Below are 21,810 nucleotides of genomic sequence, written 5' to 3' on the forward strand. Positions count from 1 at the left end.
ATTTTATTTTTAGGTGGAAAATGAACACATGGGCCCAGACTGTCGGCTTGGATCCCAGGATGGTAGGCCTTTCTCTGGTGTTACAGCTTGTATAGATTTCTGCGCCCACGCCCATAAGGATACACACAATATGCACAATGGAAGCACTGTGGTATGTATATATCATTTTCTCATTTGTGCTGATTTCTGTTGTGATTTTTAAATGCTGCTTCATTTAGCGATACATTTGCATGAAGTATTTAAGGTGCTAAAATATTACGAGTGTTTCTTTGTATAAATATCCACAAGAGTTCGGTGTGTTTATTCTTAGCCTGCAGAAGGCTTATTATTATTCACCTTTTTATTCTGAAGAATAAGAAAAGCAAGGGTGCAAACTAGGATAAAACACCTACAGCTATCTCAGATATACAAGTCCTGCATGCTCAGTCTACCTCAGGACAGATAACGTATTCAGAGTAAAGGTTTGATGTCTGAAGTAAAATAAAAGAAACATATGCTGCAGCCAAGAATTGCGTAAAACTCCTGCAGAAGAAGATTTTATGTAAATGAGCTTATTATCGGTCACATTTTATCACTCCCAGTTTTCACATTCACCAACCTCTCCTTCCTTATCACCATAGTGCCTGACAGGCTTTAGGCTGGTGTAGCTATTGGTAGGAACATAGACCAGATAATATCATGGAGCATGTGCTGGAGTTATTTTTAAAAGTCTTTCTGGTATTAATTAAGGGGAATAGTCTCCCAGAGTCCCAGTGTGGAAGGAATCTAGTTGTCATTCTCTGGTATGTGGTTGATACCATAAGTGTTCATTGTATGATTAGTGGAAAAAGGTGAAACAAGGAACACCATTTCTATTAAATAACCTTTAGAAAGTAAAGCCAGATAAGCTCAAAACAAAATAAATCCAAGAATGCTTTTGTAAATGTATTATTTTCAGCAGTTTGAGCTTTAATTACAAGCACTTCCTGCATAGCTGGGATGCTTTTGTGAATGTCATTAGAAATCGCATTCAAGCATAATCTCTGTATTTAAAAGTATATGTAAAATCTCTGCCTTAATTAGGGTTAGTGTCTTCTTCAAAAACTGGAAAATTAAAATTTAATGTAATATATTCCTGTAGTTTAAGAAATATAGCCCAATCCCGCACAGTACTTGAGCATGTGCCCAACATTAAGCGTGTGAGTAGTCCCATTCACTTAACTGGAACTACTCACATACTTACTGTTAATCATGTGCTTATGTGCTTTGTTGGATAGGGGTCTCTGGCTTTAAGTCTGTAAGTGTCTTTAAAGGCTATCCATGAATAGCAATACTGAATTGACTTGTAGTGTTTTGCTAATAGTGAATGTCTCAGATAAGATTATGAAATAGCTTATAAAATAATTCACAAAATATATCTTACAGAATAGTGTAAAACCAATATGTTATTAATACAGTGTAAATGTATTGAACTAGAACTTCGTCAGTGTGGAAATTCAGAGGGAAGATTTAAGAATTCAGAATTTAAAAATGTGTATTGCCTTTGGAGATTAAACTGTATATTTGATATGTGTATGTTAATATAAATTGGTTATATCTAAAATAAGATTATTTTGGTACATACAATATTATTCTTATTAAAAAATATAATTACATGGAACTTATGTCTACTACCACCTATTTAGGAGTGGATCATGAAAAGAGAAATGATGATGATGTTGGAAAATACAGTGTATCAGAGTCGGAATTTCTTAGATGATAAATTAATATGGGTTCCCTTTAAAGAACATATTAGGATCAACTGAATATACATTTATTTATCTAGAGTCATTGGTGTTACTTCAGGACTAGGAAATGTTCATTAGGGATGCTTCTGTATTTCTTTGTTGTATGTTTTTGTGAATTTTTCCAAATCAAATTAGTTGTATAATCATATTCTTTATTAACTTCATCTTTAGCTAGAGCAATTTAAATCTAGTTTATTTTATGGGAATTGATTCTGTGGAGACCACATTTGAGCAAAAAACTGAAGGTATTAAAACTATATTTATGTGGAAAAGCTAACCAGTGTGCAGCTGTGAATATTTCCTGTTTGCTCTGTAGTGGTGTAAAAATACTTAGAAATTCTACAAGGGTATGTACTACAAGGGTATGTGTATTTGGAAATACTGAATGTACTTTATCTTTACAAAAGCACCTTTTTTACTCAATAAATATAGCATCCATTTTCATTCCATCAGACTCTTTTGTTATCTTTTTAATAGTCTTTTTAGGATGATTCAGGTACCTGACAACAATGGTGTTAAGGTACAGTGTTCCCTGGTGAGGTGGAAACCATGGTTGCAATTGAATGGCATAAGGACAGACGTATAAGAATTAAAGGTGTCAATCTGAATTTGTCTCAAGTATTTGTGTTGCTTCAAAGGATTAGCTGAAATGGGTCAGTTTCATGCCTGTGTAAATCCATTGAAATCAGTGGATTTACACAAGGGATTCATTTGGCCCAGTGGATTTTACAAAGAATGGCTCAAAAGTAACGAATGAAAGCATGGCCAGTGCAGTAGTAGCTATCCTGGTGGTTCATGTCCTATTGGACAGTGCCTCTGGCAGTGCGGGAAGGGTAGGATGAGTGGGGAGACTAACTACAATTATATGTGACTACTCATACCATTCTGTCTGTGGCACTAGCTGTGGAAAAAGTAAAGGGAGGAAAGTGACTTTGTGGTCCAAAGTCTGCTTCCTTTTGGTCTTTCTGAATAGAAAGGAGAGGGTTGGTAGAGTAGCAAAAGATACTCGCACAGAGAGGGTCAATGGCTGTGAGGAAACTGCCAGACTTCAGACCCTACTGCAGAAGCATTCCCTAGCTTTGAATGAAGTTGGTGAAAAGAGAAGAGATGATGGCACCTTTCAATTTGCCCATTCAGCTTCTCTTCACACTGTCTTTATTGCTTGGCAAGAGTGCACTTTCTCACTCACAGCAGCACAGGGTGCCTACAGATTTCTTCTTTACTAGCACAAATCATACCACATCATTCTGGTTCATGAACAATAAGCAGCATGGAGGTTCATGAAGAATAAATCATGCCATTTAAGTCTGATCTCTTTTTGTGTTCTACATAGAATACTAATATGGTACATGAAGCTCATACAGTGAGACAGACATATTGGGACCCCTTGAAGCATTAGAAACCCTGCCTTAATACGTTTATTACAAAAAATTAAATTCAAATAAACATAAGCATCACTACTTTTTAAAAAGCCTGAAAAATGGCTGATGGGCAAAGAATAATTATTAACGGCACTGTAATCAGTTTGGATTTCACAAGTGTTAACATAGGAGTTTTATTTTATTTTAGTAGTTTTATCAATAATCTGAAAGAGGAAGCAAAACAAATAAATTGAACTAAGATGTAACTTCTCCTGGCTCTGAATCCTCTGCAGACACTGAAAGGATATAAAGTACAAATCCAGGGCCTGATTCTCCTCTCTGTTACACATATGCACACAGTGTAAACCATAAGTCGGTGATTTGAAGTTAACAAAATTACACTTTTGTGAATCCGGTGCAAGAAGAGAATCACACCCCAAATATCAAACTAGAGAGATTAGAAAAATGGCAGAGATTCATAAAATGAGGTTCAGGTTGGGAAAAATGCAGTAAAATTTTGTTTTTTGGAATAATATTCTGAACCAAAGCTATTGCATGTAAGGGAGATGCCATATATGCAAATGTATAATATCACAGGTTAAGAAGGCAATAATTCCTCTTTATATAGCATCAGTGTTACTTAATTTGGAGTACCATGCACGTTTTTCACTGTTCTACCAGTATTTCAAATGAGCCCTGGTCTACACTGGGGAGGTCGACCTAAGATACACAACTTCAGCTATGTGAATAGCGTAGCTGAAGTTGGCATATTTTAGGTCGACTTACCTGGCCGTGAGGACAGCAGTGAGTTGACCGCTGCCGCTCCCCCATCAATTCCGCTTCCACCTCTCACAAGCTGGAGTTCCTGAGTCGACAGGGAGCACGTTCAGGGATCAATTTATCGTGTCTAGACGAGACACAATAAATCGATCCCCGATAGATTGATCACTACCTGCCGATCCATTGGGTAGTGAAGACCTGCCCTGCGATTGACAAACCAGAGAAGATGCAGAGAAGGGAAACAAAGATGGTTAAGGGGAAGAAGGAATTGTCCTATGAAGATAAGGAGAATTTTAAGTGTTGTAGAGATAAATATATCATCCCTTCTTTATAATCTATCTACAAATTTGAAGTATGTCACTGTTAAAGAATGCAGAATTGTCCAGGTTTGCTTTAAGTGGGGAATTATAATTAACATTCAGCAATGGAAAATTTAAGCAGGACATTGGGAAATTTTTTGAATAATTTGAATAAAGGAAAGTGCTGGAATACCCATCACTGGAATTATTAAAACTTGGGCGAGGCAACTTGTATTTAGATGTTCTGTAGGGAACACCTCTGCATTAGCAGAAGGAGGAACTAGATGATTTAATAGGATTTTTCCATCCCGAGGATTCTAGAATGAGGTAAGAAGAGAGAAGATCAGAATAAAGAGATGGTTTAAATTGATTAGGACACTGGAAATTTACCACCAGGCTGCAACCTTAAGATCTGAAGATCTAGCTCCACCTAAAGTCACATTACCTTCATCCGCTCATCTTGACCTCTGGTGTGGTTGTTGGAAAGAACCAAAAAATGCCACCATTATAGGAGGCTGATACTGAGGGCTTTTGAAAGGCTAGCCATTGCATAGTACTGGCCAAATACCACCTAGGATTGCAGAGGAAGTAAGAGAAGCCTGTGTTACTAATGGCTTTACAGGAAACTATTTTTATCGATCTTAGTGGAATCACTATGAGCATACTGCCAAGTGCTAGAGGAGTCATATCAACCAAGTCATTTAAAAAAGCAAGAGGGAGATCAGATGAGACTGGATTTATTTAACTGGCTAAGTTTTTTTTAATATTAGTTTCTTAAGTCAGAGACAAAGACTAATTGAAGTAGCGGAACCAATGATACGGAACAACTATTGGATATTGCCTGCAGTTTTGGAACATAAAGTAGCTATGGCCAGTTACCCTGCAAACCACATACATGCCTATATTGTAGCTACCAAAGGTGCTCAGAATTGTTTGGTTACCCCACCCCTACAGCACCAAGTAAAACTAATAGATTTGTGCAGAATGAAAAACAGTTAAAGCCCTGAGGATAAGGACTATCATAATATTTAAACTAGTGTTGTTTTACTGGGCACGTATACAGGGGGGCCAGAAATATACTGCATCCAATGTAAACAAAAAAAACCCTTGTTGACCTTTGTTCTTAAGGAAATATTGCTTGTGTTGTGTGGTACTAGTGGCAGTTACAGATGTTCATTATGTCTTTGTGAGCACAGGCAATTCACAAGTATCAGTTGGCCACAAATGGATATCCTAAGAAGAACTGAATTATAAGACTGGACGTGCTTTATTGTTAAAGCTGGAAATGTTTAGGGGTCAGCCCCATCCTAACTACCTCATATGGTACAAGTGCAGTAGTTTTTAAAGATCAGGGCCCACATTTTCAAAATGCATCCAACTAAAGAGCATGTGTTCAACTTGCATAGCGCCACTATCCAATCCACATATGTAAATTGTAGATTTTCAAACACACTATCCTGACTTTCATGCATGCATTAACTGTTGTGTGCACTTTTGAAAAATTTGGGTTGATAGTTAATCTGGTAAACAGCTGATGTTTATTATAGTGGTTCTCAATCAGGGGTCTGTGAGCCGAAGCAGGGCCGGCATTAGACTAGCTGGGGCCCAGAGCAGAAAGCTCGGCACCCTGTGGGGCAGAAGCCTCAAGCCCCGCCCCCTGTGGCTGGAGCCCAGAGTCCTGCTGCCCTGCTACCTAGCAGGGAGGAAGCTCTGAGCCGCTCCACTGCGCAGAGCTGAAGCTACAATGCACACACACACTCTCCCACCCCGCATGGCAGAAGCCCCAAGCCTCAATGCCCCATGGGGCAGAAGCCCCAAGCTCCCAACTGCCCCATGGTGCAGAAGCTTCTGTCGGGCAGAAGCCCATAGCTCCCCTCCCCCACTACCCGGCAGCTGAAGCCTAGAGCCCCAAGCCACCTCCCTCATGGCTGAAGTCCTGAGTCCCCCCTCACTTCTTCCCCCACTGGTCCCTGAAGTTTTATAGCATGTTAGGGAGGCCTCAGAAAAAGAAAGATTGAGAACCCCTGATTTACTATAGTTTGCCAATATGCTTTTATTTAGCACTGTAAAACTTGGTGACTTGGTCACAAGGGAAATGAAAATTGTAAGGACCAGAAATTAACTCTAGCAAGTTATTTTTTCCTCATACGAGTGCCTTTTCTGTAATCCAAAACCATATTGTATACAACATGATAGCCAATAGAGGACAAGGTGTTGGAAATCAAGCAATTATAAGGACAGGGATTTGGTAGAAATGTATTCAAACTGAATAAATATGAACTATATTTCAAATATGTACAAATGCATCAACAGCAAGTTCTAGCTCTTCAGGAGTGCTATAGAACAGGATATATAAAGGGAAGGATGATTACGGCTGATTCATGCCACAATCCTTCAAGAAAATTTGTGCATTTGGGCTGAAGGAGAAGTGGTAGGCAAATACATACAAAGTAATTGAAGTTGCTCTACTTTGTGTGTTGTGGACCAATAAGACTATGACAGTTATCCACTAGCTTTGGTTGACTACGAGGGAATTAACTGAGTTTTCTTTAGAGACAGAAAGCACTACTGACAGGGCTGCATGATCATTACTCTGTTCACCTCTGGAAGACATTGCTGTAAGAGTAAATCTCTGCAAAATTCTCTCTTTGCTTCACAGACTGTTTCATGGTGTTCGGTTAGTGGAGATGTGTGTAAAGCACCCTTCCAGCTGGTCTGCTTGGGCAGAAGGTTGGACCTTAGTGAACTAATTTTTCCAAGACTTACTGGTGCTTTCTCCCAGCAATCCTTGTTAAAGATGAACTGTAAATAAAAATCTCAAAATTAACAATATTTGCAGAATTCTTCCTTAGTCAAGCTTTGTCTTGGATCTCTAGCTTTGCCCAGCAATTTATTATACAAAATCAAATGTTTGCTTGTAGGGCCCTTAAAGTCATATTTGGTTGGCTCCAGCTCTAGTGACGTTGCCTCACCATGCTGTAGGGTCCTAGCTATCATCGAGCTGCTGCACAGGGATTTAAGTAAATTCCTGTTTTAATGTGTGTTTTCTCAAAGTTTATTATTACTTAAACAAGAAACTTTGAAGAACTATATTAAATAATTTAAAAGAAAGGGATGAGGGCAAATGGACTAGTCTGAGCCCCTGAGAACCAAATCCATGTTCCAGGACTTCCATAGAACACGAGCTGAAGCATAGAAGTAAAGCTCGAGACAGCAGTTATATCTCTTGAGGAACCTGAAAGAGGAGAAGGGATAGTTTGAAGGTGAGATTGTGCTCATGTGACACAAATAGAAGGTGTTTTCAGGCTTTATTTTTAGTTCATGTTTAAAGCAAAGCTGGTGTCAATGACAGCTGTTTTAAAATGAGAGCTTTATTTTAATTAAAAAGACCAATCAGTCTGTCTTTTAAAAAGAAAAAAAAGTTTAAAAATACTTCCATATTTGGTCTTGATGATGACCCTCCATTAGTTCAATGCTGTAAATAGGTCTTAACACCGTCATCTTCAAGTGCAACTGCCAGGGCTTCCTGGAATTTCCTGTAAACACACTTGAAAAAGCAGAGCTGACTTGTACAGCTTTACATGGTAAACATGTTAAAATGTCAGCAGAAGAGAACAAAAAACCCATTCTTGCTACAAACATAACAACAATACTCTACTGGACACACATACTTTTACTATGTAAGAAAAATGGTCAAAAGGAAGTGAGAAATGTCCTTTGACTTTGAGTTCATGATGTTGATTCTCCAGAGGTTTGGTTTTTGGTATTGTATGCAAAATGTATGGCAAAGATAATGTTCCACAATGTTGCTTATTATTATTTTTTATCTGTATCAGCATGATGCTTTACTGAAGACATGTTTCTCTAAATCTGATTTACTGTTTGCGATTAATCGTTAGAATCTAGTATCTAATGTTTTCCGTTCCAGACAATGAGGACATAAACATGAAATTAAAACCAAAAAGCGGACAAGTTCTTCTATAAAAGCACACAGTCCACAGCGAAAAATAAAAATTTTAAACGATGCAACTTAAAATTCATCATTATTTTCACGTGCAAATCCATAAACTAGATTTAGACTGTCAGCTCTGCTCTCTAAGGAAAGGACTGTCCTTTACTCTGTATCTAGTAGAATGGAGGTGTGATTTTGTTGGGGCCTCATGGTGCTACTGCAATACAAATTAATAATAATAATTAATACAGAGAACCATCCGCATTCAAAGACAGTCAGGTTAGTCTGTGTTAGTAGCAGTAAAATTCCATCTGCTATCATATCACTGCAAGTAATTAGATTAATCAAAATCACTAAATCTCTGTTAACGCACCTCATGAAGTCCAACAAAAGTTCCACACAAACATCCAGTACTACTAAATCTAATGCTAGTATTAATTCATTTTGAAAACACTTCAGTAGGACAGCTGTCCGCCTTGCTAAACCTAAGTGTCCTGTACAAATCTTTCATACTGAGTTTGGCTTCTTTTTTAGCTTACCATCAGCTTTTTCTGTAGAGAAACCGGCAGTTAAAAATTCATTATAAGCACCTACTCAGTGGACCTGCAACAATTTGATGTTTGCTGCAGATGGCCTATAAATAAAGGTAGAATTTATAGAAACTTCAAGAATACCTTTTTATGTGATTACGTCAGTGAGTTGCTTATTGGAGGTCCTTAGTACAGACTTCACTGTGAAAACAAAATGAATGTCAATAGTAAAGTATAATAGAGTGATCTCCACTTGAGCACCCCTCCTTCACAGTCAAGAATACCTCTGCAGTGCCCTCCCTCTGTTTTCCCATTCTTCGGAACTCCTTAAACAAAACTCCTTACAGTCTTGCTAATCCAATCACAGACTTTCTTGGGGCCTGGTTTCTTTATTAACACAATATTGCAAAAAGCAAACAAACAACAAATCTTCCATCCAGCCTTATGCTCTCTGAGGTACTGTCCCTTCCTGCTGTCTGAGCAGCTAGACAGTGCATGGCCTCGCCTGCCCTGCCTTCTTTGCCTTCTCCCAAAGGAAAACTAAACTTTCAGTTGGAGTCTTTGACCCAGACTCAGCCCAGCTCCCTTCTGTAGGAACCATGGTAGGAGACTTTCTGTACAGCTCTACAGCATAGTTCCCCTTCTAGATCTGTCCTCACTGAACTCTCTTTGACCCTTTATAGCCCACATGCAGTTCCACCTTCTTAATTGCTCAGCTCAGAGTACCTGTTCTGGTGTAAGGGCTGTGGACTATTTCCACCACACAGGGCCAGTCGCACTGTGAGATAGAGTTTAAAAGTTAAACATTTCTTCTTAGGCAAGGGGTCAGTTTCTGAATAAAATACCAATTTTACTAGGAGAATGATTAACAGTTTCTTCAGCCTTTTCTACAGATAAAGAGTGAGAATTTCACAGGATAATACAAAGTATATTGTAGGCAAGATTCAGTAAATGTTGTCAATCAACCATTAGTCAATCAGTAGTTCCTACAAAAGAATCAGAAGGCTACTTTGCTACTGACATGCACTAGAATTAGTGTGTGGAATGAATATTTATCCCCAACAGCTCATTGAATTTCTTTTGGTTATGAATCTACCATATCATCTTTGCATGGAAGTTCAGACATTTGCAGTAGCTAAAATGCCTTTTGAGAATGGGTAAACGTGACTGTATGTTACCATTCTGGACAATATCAGTAATGTGTTTGATAAATTTATACAGTATTACTAGCTGCAACATCGGATGGTTGTCAAGGATAAATGACCCGACATGATACACATCATAACTAATTATAGCTATTTGTGGAAAATGTCCCATGCTTTCTACAAATGCTTTTTCTGGTTGTTCAGAATACCATTATCATTTCAAAGGAAGGATTTTAATTGCTGCTTTTTCCATTTTGTAAAAGCAGAGGAGCTTCAGAAATGCTTTCCAAAACTATTTTCATAACCTACTGTAAACTTATTCTGGCTGGTTTCTGAGTAGCAGCCGTGTTAGTCTGTGTTCGCAAAAGGAAAAGGAGTACTTGTGGCATCTTAGAGACTAACAAATTTATTTGAGCATAAGCTTTCGTGAGCTACAGCATCCGATGAAGTGAGCTGTAGCTCACAAAAGCTTATGCTCAAATAAATTTGTTAGTCTCTAAAGTGCCACAAGTACTCCTTTTCTTTAATCTGGCTGTAATAATCCCATAGAACTACATACTGTAGATCTCATAAAATAGTAAAAGTAAAGCAAGCTAAGTAATTCAGTTGTGAAATTGGTGAATCACTCTTATGACTTGAGTGGATCTTAATGGATAGCTTGTCAAAGTGCTGAGACCATCTTAGCAGGCCACTGCAGAGCTACATGATGATGCAGCATATCTGAGAGAATGAGCATCTGTTCTGTTTCCGAAGGAAATCTATTCTGTTCCCGATCTACATAGTGAAGAACTATACAGGAAATTTAGTTTCCAAATTCAGAAATGCATTTTGCCCACTTTGCTGCATCTTCAGTTCAAAACATCTGTTCTTACTAATGACATAGTGGAAAAGGCTATATCAGATTCAACTCAAGAAGTTCAAGTGGCCAAACATGCAGATCAAAGAACTACAGGATTCAGAACTCTTTGGCTACAGATGTTTCTTCAAATGGTTTAATCATTTCATTCAATTTATGGGTGCATCTTAGAAAAAGAGCAGAAATTCTCGGTGTCTCCACCCCTTAAATACTGCATGTAGTTCTGATCAGCCCATCTCAAAAAAAGATATCTTAGAATTGGAAAAGGTACAGAGAAGGGTAACAAAAATGAGCAGGGGTATGAACAGCTTCTATATTAACATGCAACTGTTAATAAGACTTTATTAAATCCAAAATAACTCATGGTTTTTATCTTCAAGTTTATTGGATATCCAAACAAACAATTTGGCCAGCATTTTCTCATTTGGCTAGTAAGTATACTTGATGATCCAACTAGTGTATCTTTTGGAAAAAAATATTTAGTACAGCAGGAGATGCAGCAGGACATAAATCATACTTAAAATCCAAAATAGTATAACATTTTGTCTTTTTCAATCTGCTTTTGATTGGTTTGAAATAGAATATTAATAGTAAGTCATGTAAAAAGCTACTTTGAATGCTCTCAGCAGTACATTCCAAAGGTTTTCCAATGGATTACTTTATGTAGAGTCCACCATTAATGAAAGGACTCTGTCTACAAAATGTTAGAGTATCTAAAAGACTCTTAGATCATAATTTGCTGCCCTCTAGGACTAATTTTTGAATCCATAAAATAGTCTGGTCCAATTGCTATTTGATTCTTCTTTTTAGATGCACAGGTATATAAGTGAGGTGCTTAGAATGAAAGTTTACCTATGTTAAACTTTCCATCACTGCATTTTGCATACATGCATAATGATGTCTCTTAATTATTTTGTAAATAAAAGTACTGTTCTATTTTATATAGTCTTAATGCTTTGTGTTGTGGAGTAACCCTGTCCGTACCCACAGCTCTACCAATGTACCTCAACCCTGACCTGTAACGCTTTCAGTGCAAGTCCTGGACCTCATTGAGCAAAACTGCCACATGTGCTGAATTTTGTATTGTTTTTGTCATATAATTCACTTGGATGAGCTCCTCCCCTCCATATTTTTTCCTCTTATCTTTTTTCATTTGGCCCTGCATGGCAAAATGTTGGGCTAAACTAAATATTTCCCTGTCCCTACCTGCCCTATAGTAGGTCAGCTGAAAAGATAAAAATGGTTTAAAGAAGTGAAATTCCCAGAGAAAATTCCAGCATAGGAGATGAGAATATTAAAAACATACAAGGCTTGATTTTCAGGCACTCGTCTGTTGATGTGCAAAAATGCATGCATGTACACATGCACCACCAGAACTGGCCCCAGGCTTTTAATTTTTTAAATAGACATGCATTCTTCTCTGACTGCTGGTCCCTATGTGTATTCCATCATGTGTACATATGCGCCCAGAGCCAGAAAATATTGAAAGCAGTGTCCATGGGTCTCACCTCATGCCTCCAACCATGGAGATAAAGAGCTGGACAGACCCACCACCTCTCCAGTTCCTTCTCGCCGCTGTATGGTCTGGGTTGGAACCTCAAGTGCCCAAAGCTTCAGCTTTATTCTTTAATGTGATAATATATTTAGATATCTGTAAATAGTTTTTGGAAATTTTAGAGTTTAAAAGTTTTATATGTTAGTTTTATAATTATCCTCCTCAAGATGAGGACCCTCCCCCCCGTACCTTGTTTTGGATACTAGTCTATCCCCAGGACTCTGGGCTTCAAAATTTGTGCTTCCTGCCTGCGATCCTTCTTTGTCAATGACTAACACCAACATATCATCGTGCGTGCATTTTTTTCGCCGCTTTATTTGAGATAGCCTTGGGACGGAGGCTTGAAATATTTGCCGCTGTTGGAGGAAAAGAAGGGAGTGAAGTATTTTAAAAGATACATTTTACAGAACAATTGCTGTACTCTTTCACGGTGAACAACACTATTCACATTACATAGTACATGTAATTTTGGAACAAGGTCACATTTTGCATCTTATATTGAGTGCCTGCGGCTTTGGTGTTAGAGATCACACGTGCAGTGCTGGGCACAGAATTCGGCTTGCAGGCGGCCATGGTAAGCCATAGTCTTTTGGCTTCTGCAACCTTCATGACAGCAGCGCCCTCCTCTCCCATACCAAGCAAAGCGCATTGAGTTGGCCATTTAGTGCTGCAGTTTTCCTGTTAACGTGCAGCAGCAGAAACCAAACTAACCCCTCCACCCACATCCAATTCTCTGTGATGATTGCTTTACTCCTCCCCTGCATCGCGTGGCTGGTATCAAGGAAGATCCCTGCAAGCCAAATGCGAACAGCTCAGCGCCAATGTCCCCACCCCCAGTAGGAATGGCCACCTATGAATGTCCCCTTTAATTAATTCCCCTATTTCAACCAGGTTACCATGAACAATATCAGTCTCCTGAGGATAACACAGAGAAATAAAGAATGGATGTTGCTTGAATGCCAGCAAACACCAGAACCATACGCTGCCAGGCTTTGTCATGCAATGATACCAGATTACTTGCTACTAGCATGGCATGGTAAAGTATCCTACCAGGGAGGACGGAATAAAGCTGCTCTCCCCAGAAACCTTCTGCAAAGGCTTTTAGAGTACCTCCAGGAGAGCTTCTTGAAGATGTCCCTGGAAAATTTCCGCTCCGTCCCCAGACACGTTAACAGACTTTTTCAGTAGCTGTACTAGCCACGAGTGCATCCCAAGTCCTCAGGGCTACTTAATCATTAAAAAACACTTGCTTTTATAATATGTATTATATTTAAAAAGGTACACTCACCAGAGGTCCCTTCTCCGGCTTCATTGGGTTGGGAGGGTATTTCAGTCAGGGTGATGAAAAGATCCTGGCTGTCGGGGAGAACAGTGTGCTGTGCACTCTCCTCAAGCTCCTCCTCCTCATCTTTCCCATCCACAAAATCCTCAGGCATGGCGGAGAGTACGCCATCATCAGAGTCCATGGACAGGGTGGGGTAGTGGTGGCGGCCCCCCCTAGAATTGCATGCAGCTCAGCATAGAAGTGGCATGTCTGGGGCTCTGTCCCGGAGCGTCCATTTGATTCTTCGGTTTTCTGCTATGCTTGTCTGAGCTCCTTAAGTTTCACGTGGTACTGTGTTGCGTCCCTGCTATATCCTCTGTCCCTCATGGCCTCGGAGATTTTTTTAAATGTTTTGGCTTTTCGTCTTTTGGAACGTAGTTCTGATAGCATGGATTCCTCTCCCCATACAGCGATCAGATCCAGTACCTCCCATTCAGTCCGTGCTGGAGCTCTTTTTGATTCTGGAACTGCATGGTCACCTGTGCTGATAAGCTCGCCTGGCCAAACAGGAAATGAGATTCAAAAGTTCCCAGGGCTTTTCCTGTACACCTGGCCAGTGCATCTGAGTTCAGAGTGCTGTCCAGAGCGGTCACAATGATGCACTGTGGGATAGCTCCCAGAGGCCAATACCTTTGAATTGCATCCACACTAACCCTAATTTAAAACGGCAATGTCGATTTCAGCACTAATCCCCTTGTTGGGGAGGAGTACAGAAATCAGTTTTAAGAACCCTTTATGTCGAAAAAATGGCTTCGTTGGGTGGATGGGTGCAGGGTTAATTAGATTTAACGCTGCTAAATCTGACAAATTCGTAGTGTAGACCAAGCCTAAGTAACTGGAGGTTCTTTGAGATATGTGGTCCCTATTTGTATTCCACTATTCGCCCTCTTTCCCCTCTGCTTCGCCTCTTCTTCGATTCACGGTGGAGGTGGAGAAGAAACAGGAGAGGCGGTTGGTTCGTCCTACCTTTTATCTCCTCAGCTGGAGGCACAAGGTGAGCCAGGGCACATGTGCGGACCAAGGGACATTGCTTTCAAAATTCTCTGGCTCCAGGAACATGGAGCACATGTGTACCCACAATTGAATGCAGATAGGGACCATGCATCTCAAAGAACATCCATTTACTATATGGTAAGTAACTTTCTCTTATGGATTTAATCTTCTTGATTTGTAGGCTAGTACGCAAGTTTTTGAGGCTAGTACACAAGTTCGTGTGCGGATATAGGGGGAGATTTTCAAAGGCACAGGTGCATAACTCCCATTGAAAGCTAATGAGAGTTAGATGCCTAAATCTTATTTTTGTCTTTGAAAATCTCCCCTCCACCCCATAGTCAACACAGCCAGTAGAATTAAGTAAATGTGGACAAACGTAACGGTATATGCCATTCATCAGCATCTAATTATTCCTTCATCTTCCTTTCTGGAGAGCCCTTCTCTAAATCCTGTTTTAAAATATCACCTAAAAAATTCTCATTTCTTATCTATGCCTCTTAATTTCTCTCTCTCTCTGTTGTTCTGCAAACATTCAGCATTACATACAATTTCTTCATAGATCCCTAATTAGATTTAATTAGGTTTTTATTAATTATTAATTCTATAAATAATTTTTGTAATGCATTTGTATGACAAATGTGCTATAAAATGAAGGTTTTATTATTATTCCCTCCTGGAACTATGGGCAAGATGACAAGAGTCTGGAAATTTTGGTTCAACATCAGTGATTGGGATCACATATAACCTACATACTTATGGAATGACATGTTTCTATTTAGAAAGCATCTCTCATCTTTGGGAGGTGCTCAAATGGCTATATGTGTGCAGTCAATACCTCACAGGACAAATGGAAAATTAGCTAAGCCATATCATTCATACATGGTTTTCTAGTAATGCAGTATATTTTTGTGAAAGCTAATCATTTTCTTATGAATACCATCAATATATTGATGAATGTGTGATTAATCATAGACTTGTTTGTACATATAGAGCAAAATTTATCCATTGAAGTGCATGGAATGTAACAAGATTAATTTAATCTATGTTTCTCTTGTTCAGAAAGCTTCTGTAGTTAGGGAAGAAGGGTAGTGGCGATTTTAATCACTTTTTTTAGGGTGAATTTACTATATTAGTAGTAACGGGCAAACCTCCAGAGGTCCAGAAGTTTGGAAGCACCTCAAAGGTTCAGCTATGGTTTTGAACTATTAGAATAAACACCCCCAATATTTATTCAAAACTATGCAGTGGGGTCCGTATCAGGCTCGATCCAAGCAGGTTTCTCCTTTCAAATCTTGCATCTTAGAACAGTGTATAATTTTATTGAACAGAGAGACTGCAGATTTGCTGGACCTCATCACTTTATTACAGTACAGAGTCAGTGCTGGGAAAAGAGGGTTAATTTAACCAAACTTTTACAAAGGTTTGAATTAGAGTTGGGAGCCATTTCTTCTTATCTGTAAGAACCAGTTAATCCATCCCTATTCTAAATTCCCTTTCAGATCATCACTGAGATTGTCAAATGTATGTGTTTAAAAGGCCTGTTCCTTTGTTACTATGGATCTAGTGGGGAATGTTTAGGGCCATAAATCCAGTTAAAAGGATAAATGATTAAGCGTTCAAATAACTTCTGTAACTTGTAAACAGAGATTTATTTTTCATTTATTATCTTCTTTTTTTGGTCAGGTCTGCACATTAACAAAAGAAGATAACCGTTCAGTGGGGGTGATACCGAACGATGAACAGCTACATGTGTTGCCTCTTTACAAAATTTCACAGACAGATGAATTTGGCACTGAGGAGGGACTGGAAGCTAAGATAAAAGCAGGAGCAATACAGGTGCTTACAGCTTTTCCCAGAGAAGTACGGATGTTAGCTGAGCCACTTAGAGCTACAAAGAAAAAGAAGCCAGACACAAAGAAGACACAAGTTGAAAAGCAGACATTAGCAGATAAGAAATATTCAACACCAGCAAAGCTGAAAATTGGAGCTCCTGAAAATCTTGGTAAAACTTCACAGTATTTAGGTAAGTGACACTTATACTGTGCTATGTGTCTTAGCTCATTTACAAAACCAGTTGCCTCCTCAGCGTTCACTTTTTTAGAAATATTTGCATATTACACCTACAGACTTGTGAAGGAGTTACTATATTCAGATATTTTTGCAGAAGGGAGCAGGTGATAACACAAATTTATGTATAGTACTAGATTGTAAAAATTATAGATAGGTAGTGATATGGTGACAATGGAAAAGCTTCAGAGATCGCTTATTCTAATAATGACCATAGGAAGATCTTGAAATGTTACTTCGGGGCGAGTTCTCTAAATGTCACTTATTTATACAAAGAAGTACGAGGACTGTTTCTTCACATTTTGTGTGGCAGCTTGTTTGTGATGTTTTTCTCTTCATAAGGAGCATGAATTGACTATAGTTTTCTTATTTGCATCACTTTGGTTATATGAATGGTGCAACAAAGCAAGTGATTTGCAAAAAGAAGTCAATTTTACCAAATTAAAGGTAAAAGTTGTTTTAATATTTCTCATTTTTTCTGAATACTGAAAGTAAGGGAAGGAGTGGCAGAATCTGATACTGGCTGAATAAAGCACACTTAGATTTTGCTTTGTATTGTAGAGATAAAAATGAGCACATCCCTCTCTTGGGAATCTCTGATCTCTCTTTCTGCAGTGTAAATGTGGCATAACTCGTGGCATAACATGGGTGAGGTTTTTTATAGGAGTGGGTGGGTGAGATTCTGTGGCCTGCGCTGTGCAGGAGGTCGGACTAGATGATCAGAATGGTCCCTTCTGACCTTAGTATCTATGAATCTATGAAAAAAAAAAAAACTCCACTACACTCCAAGTTACTTTAGATTTACACTTCTGTATCTGAGATCACAAGGTGATACTGAAACTCCCCAGCTACAAGGATTAAAACCCTTAGGTGGAGGACACTGAGGGAGATCTATTCAGAGGGCTTAATGCACTGCATAAAGCAAGCCACAACAGACAATGCTCTACCCACAACCAGGTGACAATATCTGCAAAGCAGGCCAGAAAAGCTAAAAAAATCCAAAAATAGAAAAAAGGAAAATAAAAGGCATAAAAAAAAAATCAAAGAGGTGTTTACCCTCTGATGAAGGGTACATCTACACTGCAGTAAAAACCCATGATACCAAGTGTGAGAGCCTGGGTCAATTGATTTAGGCTCAGAGGACTCTGAGGGAGGGGGAGGGATAGCTCAGTGGTTTGTGCATTGGCCTGCTAAATCCAGGGTTGTGAGTTCAATCCTTGAGGGGGCCATTTAGGGTTCTGGGGCAAAAATTGGGGATTAGTCCTGCTTTGAGCAGGGGGTTAGACTAGATGACCTCCTGAGGTCCCTTCCAACCCTGATATTCTATGATTCTGACTCAGGCTGCGGGGCTAAAATTAAAGTGCACGCACTCAGACTCTGGCTGGAGCCTGGGCTCTGAGGGTACGGCTACACTGCAGTAAAACAGCCATGGCTGGCCCATATAAGCTAATTCGGGCTCATGGGGCTATAAAATTGTAATGTAGACTTTTGGGCTCAGGTTAGAGACTCCCAGGCCCCATGAGCCCAAATCGGCTGACATGGGCCAGTTGTGGGTGTTTTATTGCAGTGTAGATGTACCCTCAGACACCTCCTCCTCCTCCTAGGAAGGTAGCTCTCAGATTCAGGTTTTGAACAGGATACAGAAAAAATGCAGCGGGGTGGGGATGCCCTGAAGTGTTTGAAACCATGTGCAAAAAGGTTGCATCCACAATCCAGATCCAACCTGAGCAGGTACTTATGGGCAAACCTAAAAGCTGTCTAAACCTGCCTTCTAAATCTTCACCAGAGACAGCAATCCCATCAAACATGAGTGAGTGTTAAACAAAATCTCATCTCTCCTGGATACAGGAGAATATATAAAAGGTTCCCTCGGAAGAAAGATTCTTAGGACTATACTCCATTTTCTTGATTGTCCAGAAGTATACAGGGTGGACGGATGGGAGTGTCGAGCAATCTTGGCTCTCACGCAGCTCAACAAATGGAAGAAAATTAGATCCCAGATTAGATTCCAGACCCTAGCTTCAACAGTAGCATCCCTGTCTCAAAGAGGACTTCCTTGCTTTGTGGATTTAACAGCTGTCTCTCTCCACATTCCCATGTTACCATGCCTTCACAGACTGCTGAGATTTGCATATGACACAGTCCACTACCAGTACCAAACTCTCTCATTTGGCTTTCATTGGACCCAGGCTCAGGGTCTTTACAAAGGTGCTGGTGGTAATAATAGCTAGACTCAGGTCTCACAACACTCATCTGTATTCCTTCCTACAGGACCTCAGGATTAGAGCTCCAACCCAAGCAGCACCATAGAGTGCCACAATTAGGACACTGGATCTACTTCAAGCACACAGATTTGTGATAAATACCAAGAGCAGTTCCTTGACTCCCTCCACAAAGATAGTTCACTTGGGAGTTGAAATTGACACTTCTGTGCCAACGGTCTATCCATCACTGGACAGATTCCACAAGATCCAGAACCTGATACCCGTCATGTTAAAGTGAGCAAGACTGGCCATAGCTCACTGTCTGCAGCTACTGGGCCTCCTGGTTTTGTGGAATCACCCAATGAGCAAGGTCCCATATCAGATGCCTGCAGACTTTTCTGCAGAAAGTAGGGAACCACTCACCAGAATGCATTCAGGATTGAGTACTGGTCCCAAACTGAGTACTGGATTCTCTAAGATGGTGGACAGACCCACAGAATGTCCACAAGGATTTTCCCACCTGCCTTCCAGACTCACAGGTATCCACAACCAATGTCAGCTTGGTGGGATAGGGAGCATATCTCTGGCACAAGACCATGCAGAATACCTGGAACTCCAGAGAAAGGTACCAGAACATGAATCCGTTGGAACTCGTAGCTGTCAATCTAGCCTTGTGAAAGTTCCTGAACTACCTAAAGGGTGAACATGTTCTAGTCAAGTCAGACAACATGACTACTGTGTTGTATATCAACAATTGCAGGAAAACAAGGAGTGTAACTCTACACACAGAAGCAATGGAGATAATTGAATGGGCAGAGAGGACTCTCCCTTCCATAAGGGCAATACACCTAAAAGGAGAGCTGAATCAAAAGGCAGATTGGCTCAACAGATGCAGAGCTCAGAATGGTGACTAAATCAAGAAGTCTTCACTGTGATTTTGCAGTTCAGCCTTCTGGCAGTCAACGTGTTCACCAATCGCAAGAACAAAGGGCAGTGTGACAGGGTTGGGACTCACCACTGTGGCACCTCCTGCTGGTCACTCTGGGAATTAGCTCAATCCATGTGGCGTGCCCTCCGGTGGTGTCCTGTCCATCTCTCACCCTCTGTTGGCATCTGGACCTGCTTTGCTCCCTTCTCATGGGGTCCTCTTCAGGACACTGCCCTCTGGCAGAGCCTCCTAGTCCATGCTCACCCACTTCCGGAGTGGGAGTGGGGACATTATCAGCAGTTGTTCTCTTCACCCCAGCCACAATGGCCAACCACACCCCAAAGTCTAACCCCTTTTGGCAGGGGTCTGGTGCAGTCCGTTAGGGCCACTCCTAACAGCCAGGTGTAAGTGCAAGGGGGAGACCCCAGCCCGCCCTCTACTCTGGGTCCTGACCCAGGGATCCTTTGGTGGCAGGCTTCCTGCTTGCCCTCCTCCTCGCTTCTTGTCCATCTCTCTCCCTGGGCAGTTTCCCCTTCGGCCCCTTTGCACCAGCTAAGCTCTTTTCTCAGGGCCCGCAGGTAGCAGGTGGGAGTCGAGTCCTGTCCTGTCCTGGAAGACAGACCTTCACCCTCTGAAGACATAAGAGAGACTGCCTGCTTCTTGCCTGGGCAGCCTTTATATAAGACCTAGCCTGGCCCTGATTGGCTGCCTCTTGCTCGGCCCTGATTGGCTCCCCGCAAGCCCTCTCTGATTGGCTGCCTGTCTGCACAGCCGCTCTGGCATGCTGTAGCCCAATCTGACCTGGGGGTGGGGTACCTCCCGGGTTTTCCAATAAGACAGGCAGTTGAAGTACTTTACCAGAGAAGCAGATCCCAAATCCCTGGGGATTTATCCTCTTTCACAGAGATGGCCACAAGGCCTGCTATACACATTCCGTGCCTTTCTACTTCTAGAAAAGGTGACCCAGAAGTAAGGTGAGAAGGAGCAAAGGTGATAGTGCTAGTTCTGCACTGGCAAAGGAGACCAGAGTTCTCCAGTCTGATAAAACTGAAATTGGAAATACCGTTGCAGCTAGAAATGAGACCAGACATCCTTTAGCAAGGCTCATTCCTCCATCCAGACCCAGACTGTCCACATCTGACAGCCTGGCTATTGAGAGGGAAGTGTTAGCTGTGGTATACTATCCTCCCAAGTGATTGGAACTCTGCACTCCTCAGGCAAGCTCAGTTGTACAGAGGGTTAGTGGACTTTCTGTCCTCCACAGAGGCCTCCTTTGGAAGAAAGGTGCTGCAAATGGTGGTCCAGTAATACCATTGGCATTTTGGCAATTAACCCAGAGGGGAGGGGGTGTCTTCCCTATCTCATTCTGTTTTTCTTATTCCTCCCTAGTTCTGTTTACTGCTTGATACTTCCCATACATATCAAAATTGTGGGAGATGCTGGGCTACAGAATAATAAATTTCTTTACCTGATAATTTCCTTTCTGATAGCAGCATCTCCCACAATTCTACCCTCCCTGGATGGCTTCCTAATCATGAAACAGTATTTAATTTGGATAGTTATGCTTGTAGGCCATAGTCTACTGTACAGTTTATTGGTTAGCATTGACGTTATTGTTATTAGTTGTATTTACAAGTTTTTGCATAGCTTTGGAATGAATCATCTGGCAGATGGCTAGAGAAGGAGTGTGACTAGCATGGGCTGTGCTACAGCTTTGAACAGCCTCTGGAAACTGCAGTGGAGGGGCATAGCTCATGTGTAGCAGTGTCTTCCACAATTCTGATAGCAGACAGGAATTTATCAGCTAAGAAATTTACCAATCCCCACCTGAAATATTGTGTTTAGTTTTGATCGCACAGTTTAAAAAAAGATATAGCAGAAATGTAAGGGGTTCAGAGATAGGGAATTAGAAAATTATTAGAAGCATGGAAAAATGCCCCCTGAGAAGATAGCAAGGATTGCCTCTGTAGTTTAGAGAAGTGACTTGACAAGAGCTAGACAAAACTATGAATGTTTCAAAGCAAGCAGCGCAGGTGCTCCTGTTTAATGT

The 21,810-nt window shown here is 40.6% G+C and overlaps 1 protein-coding gene across 3 annotated transcripts in view; it reads left to right on the top strand.

Annotated features, from left to right (window-relative positions):
• Window positions 1-21,810, top strand: part of TET1 (tet methylcytosine dioxygenase 1) — a 108,412-nt gene that overhangs the window by 76,344 nt on the left and 10,258 nt on the right. For all 3 annotated transcript variants that reach the window (XR_006282869.1, XM_038409181.2, XM_038409183.2), the window contains 2 exons: window positions 14-151; window positions 16,245-16,584. Coding sequence is in view for 2 of the 3 variants with exons in the window: in XM_038409181.2 (XP_038265109.1) it covers window positions 14-151; window positions 16,245-16,584 (478 nt within the window). In the remaining variant the exon portion in view is untranslated. The remainder of the gene's footprint in view (window positions 1-13; window positions 152-16,244; window positions 16,585-21,810) is intronic.

The sequence above is a fragment of the Dermochelys coriacea genome, chromosome 7 (assembly GCF_009764565.3).
Source record: "Dermochelys coriacea isolate rDerCor1 chromosome 7, rDerCor1.pri.v4, whole genome shotgun sequence".
Taxonomy (NCBI): domain Eukaryota; kingdom Metazoa; phylum Chordata; order Testudines; family Dermochelyidae; genus Dermochelys; species Dermochelys coriacea.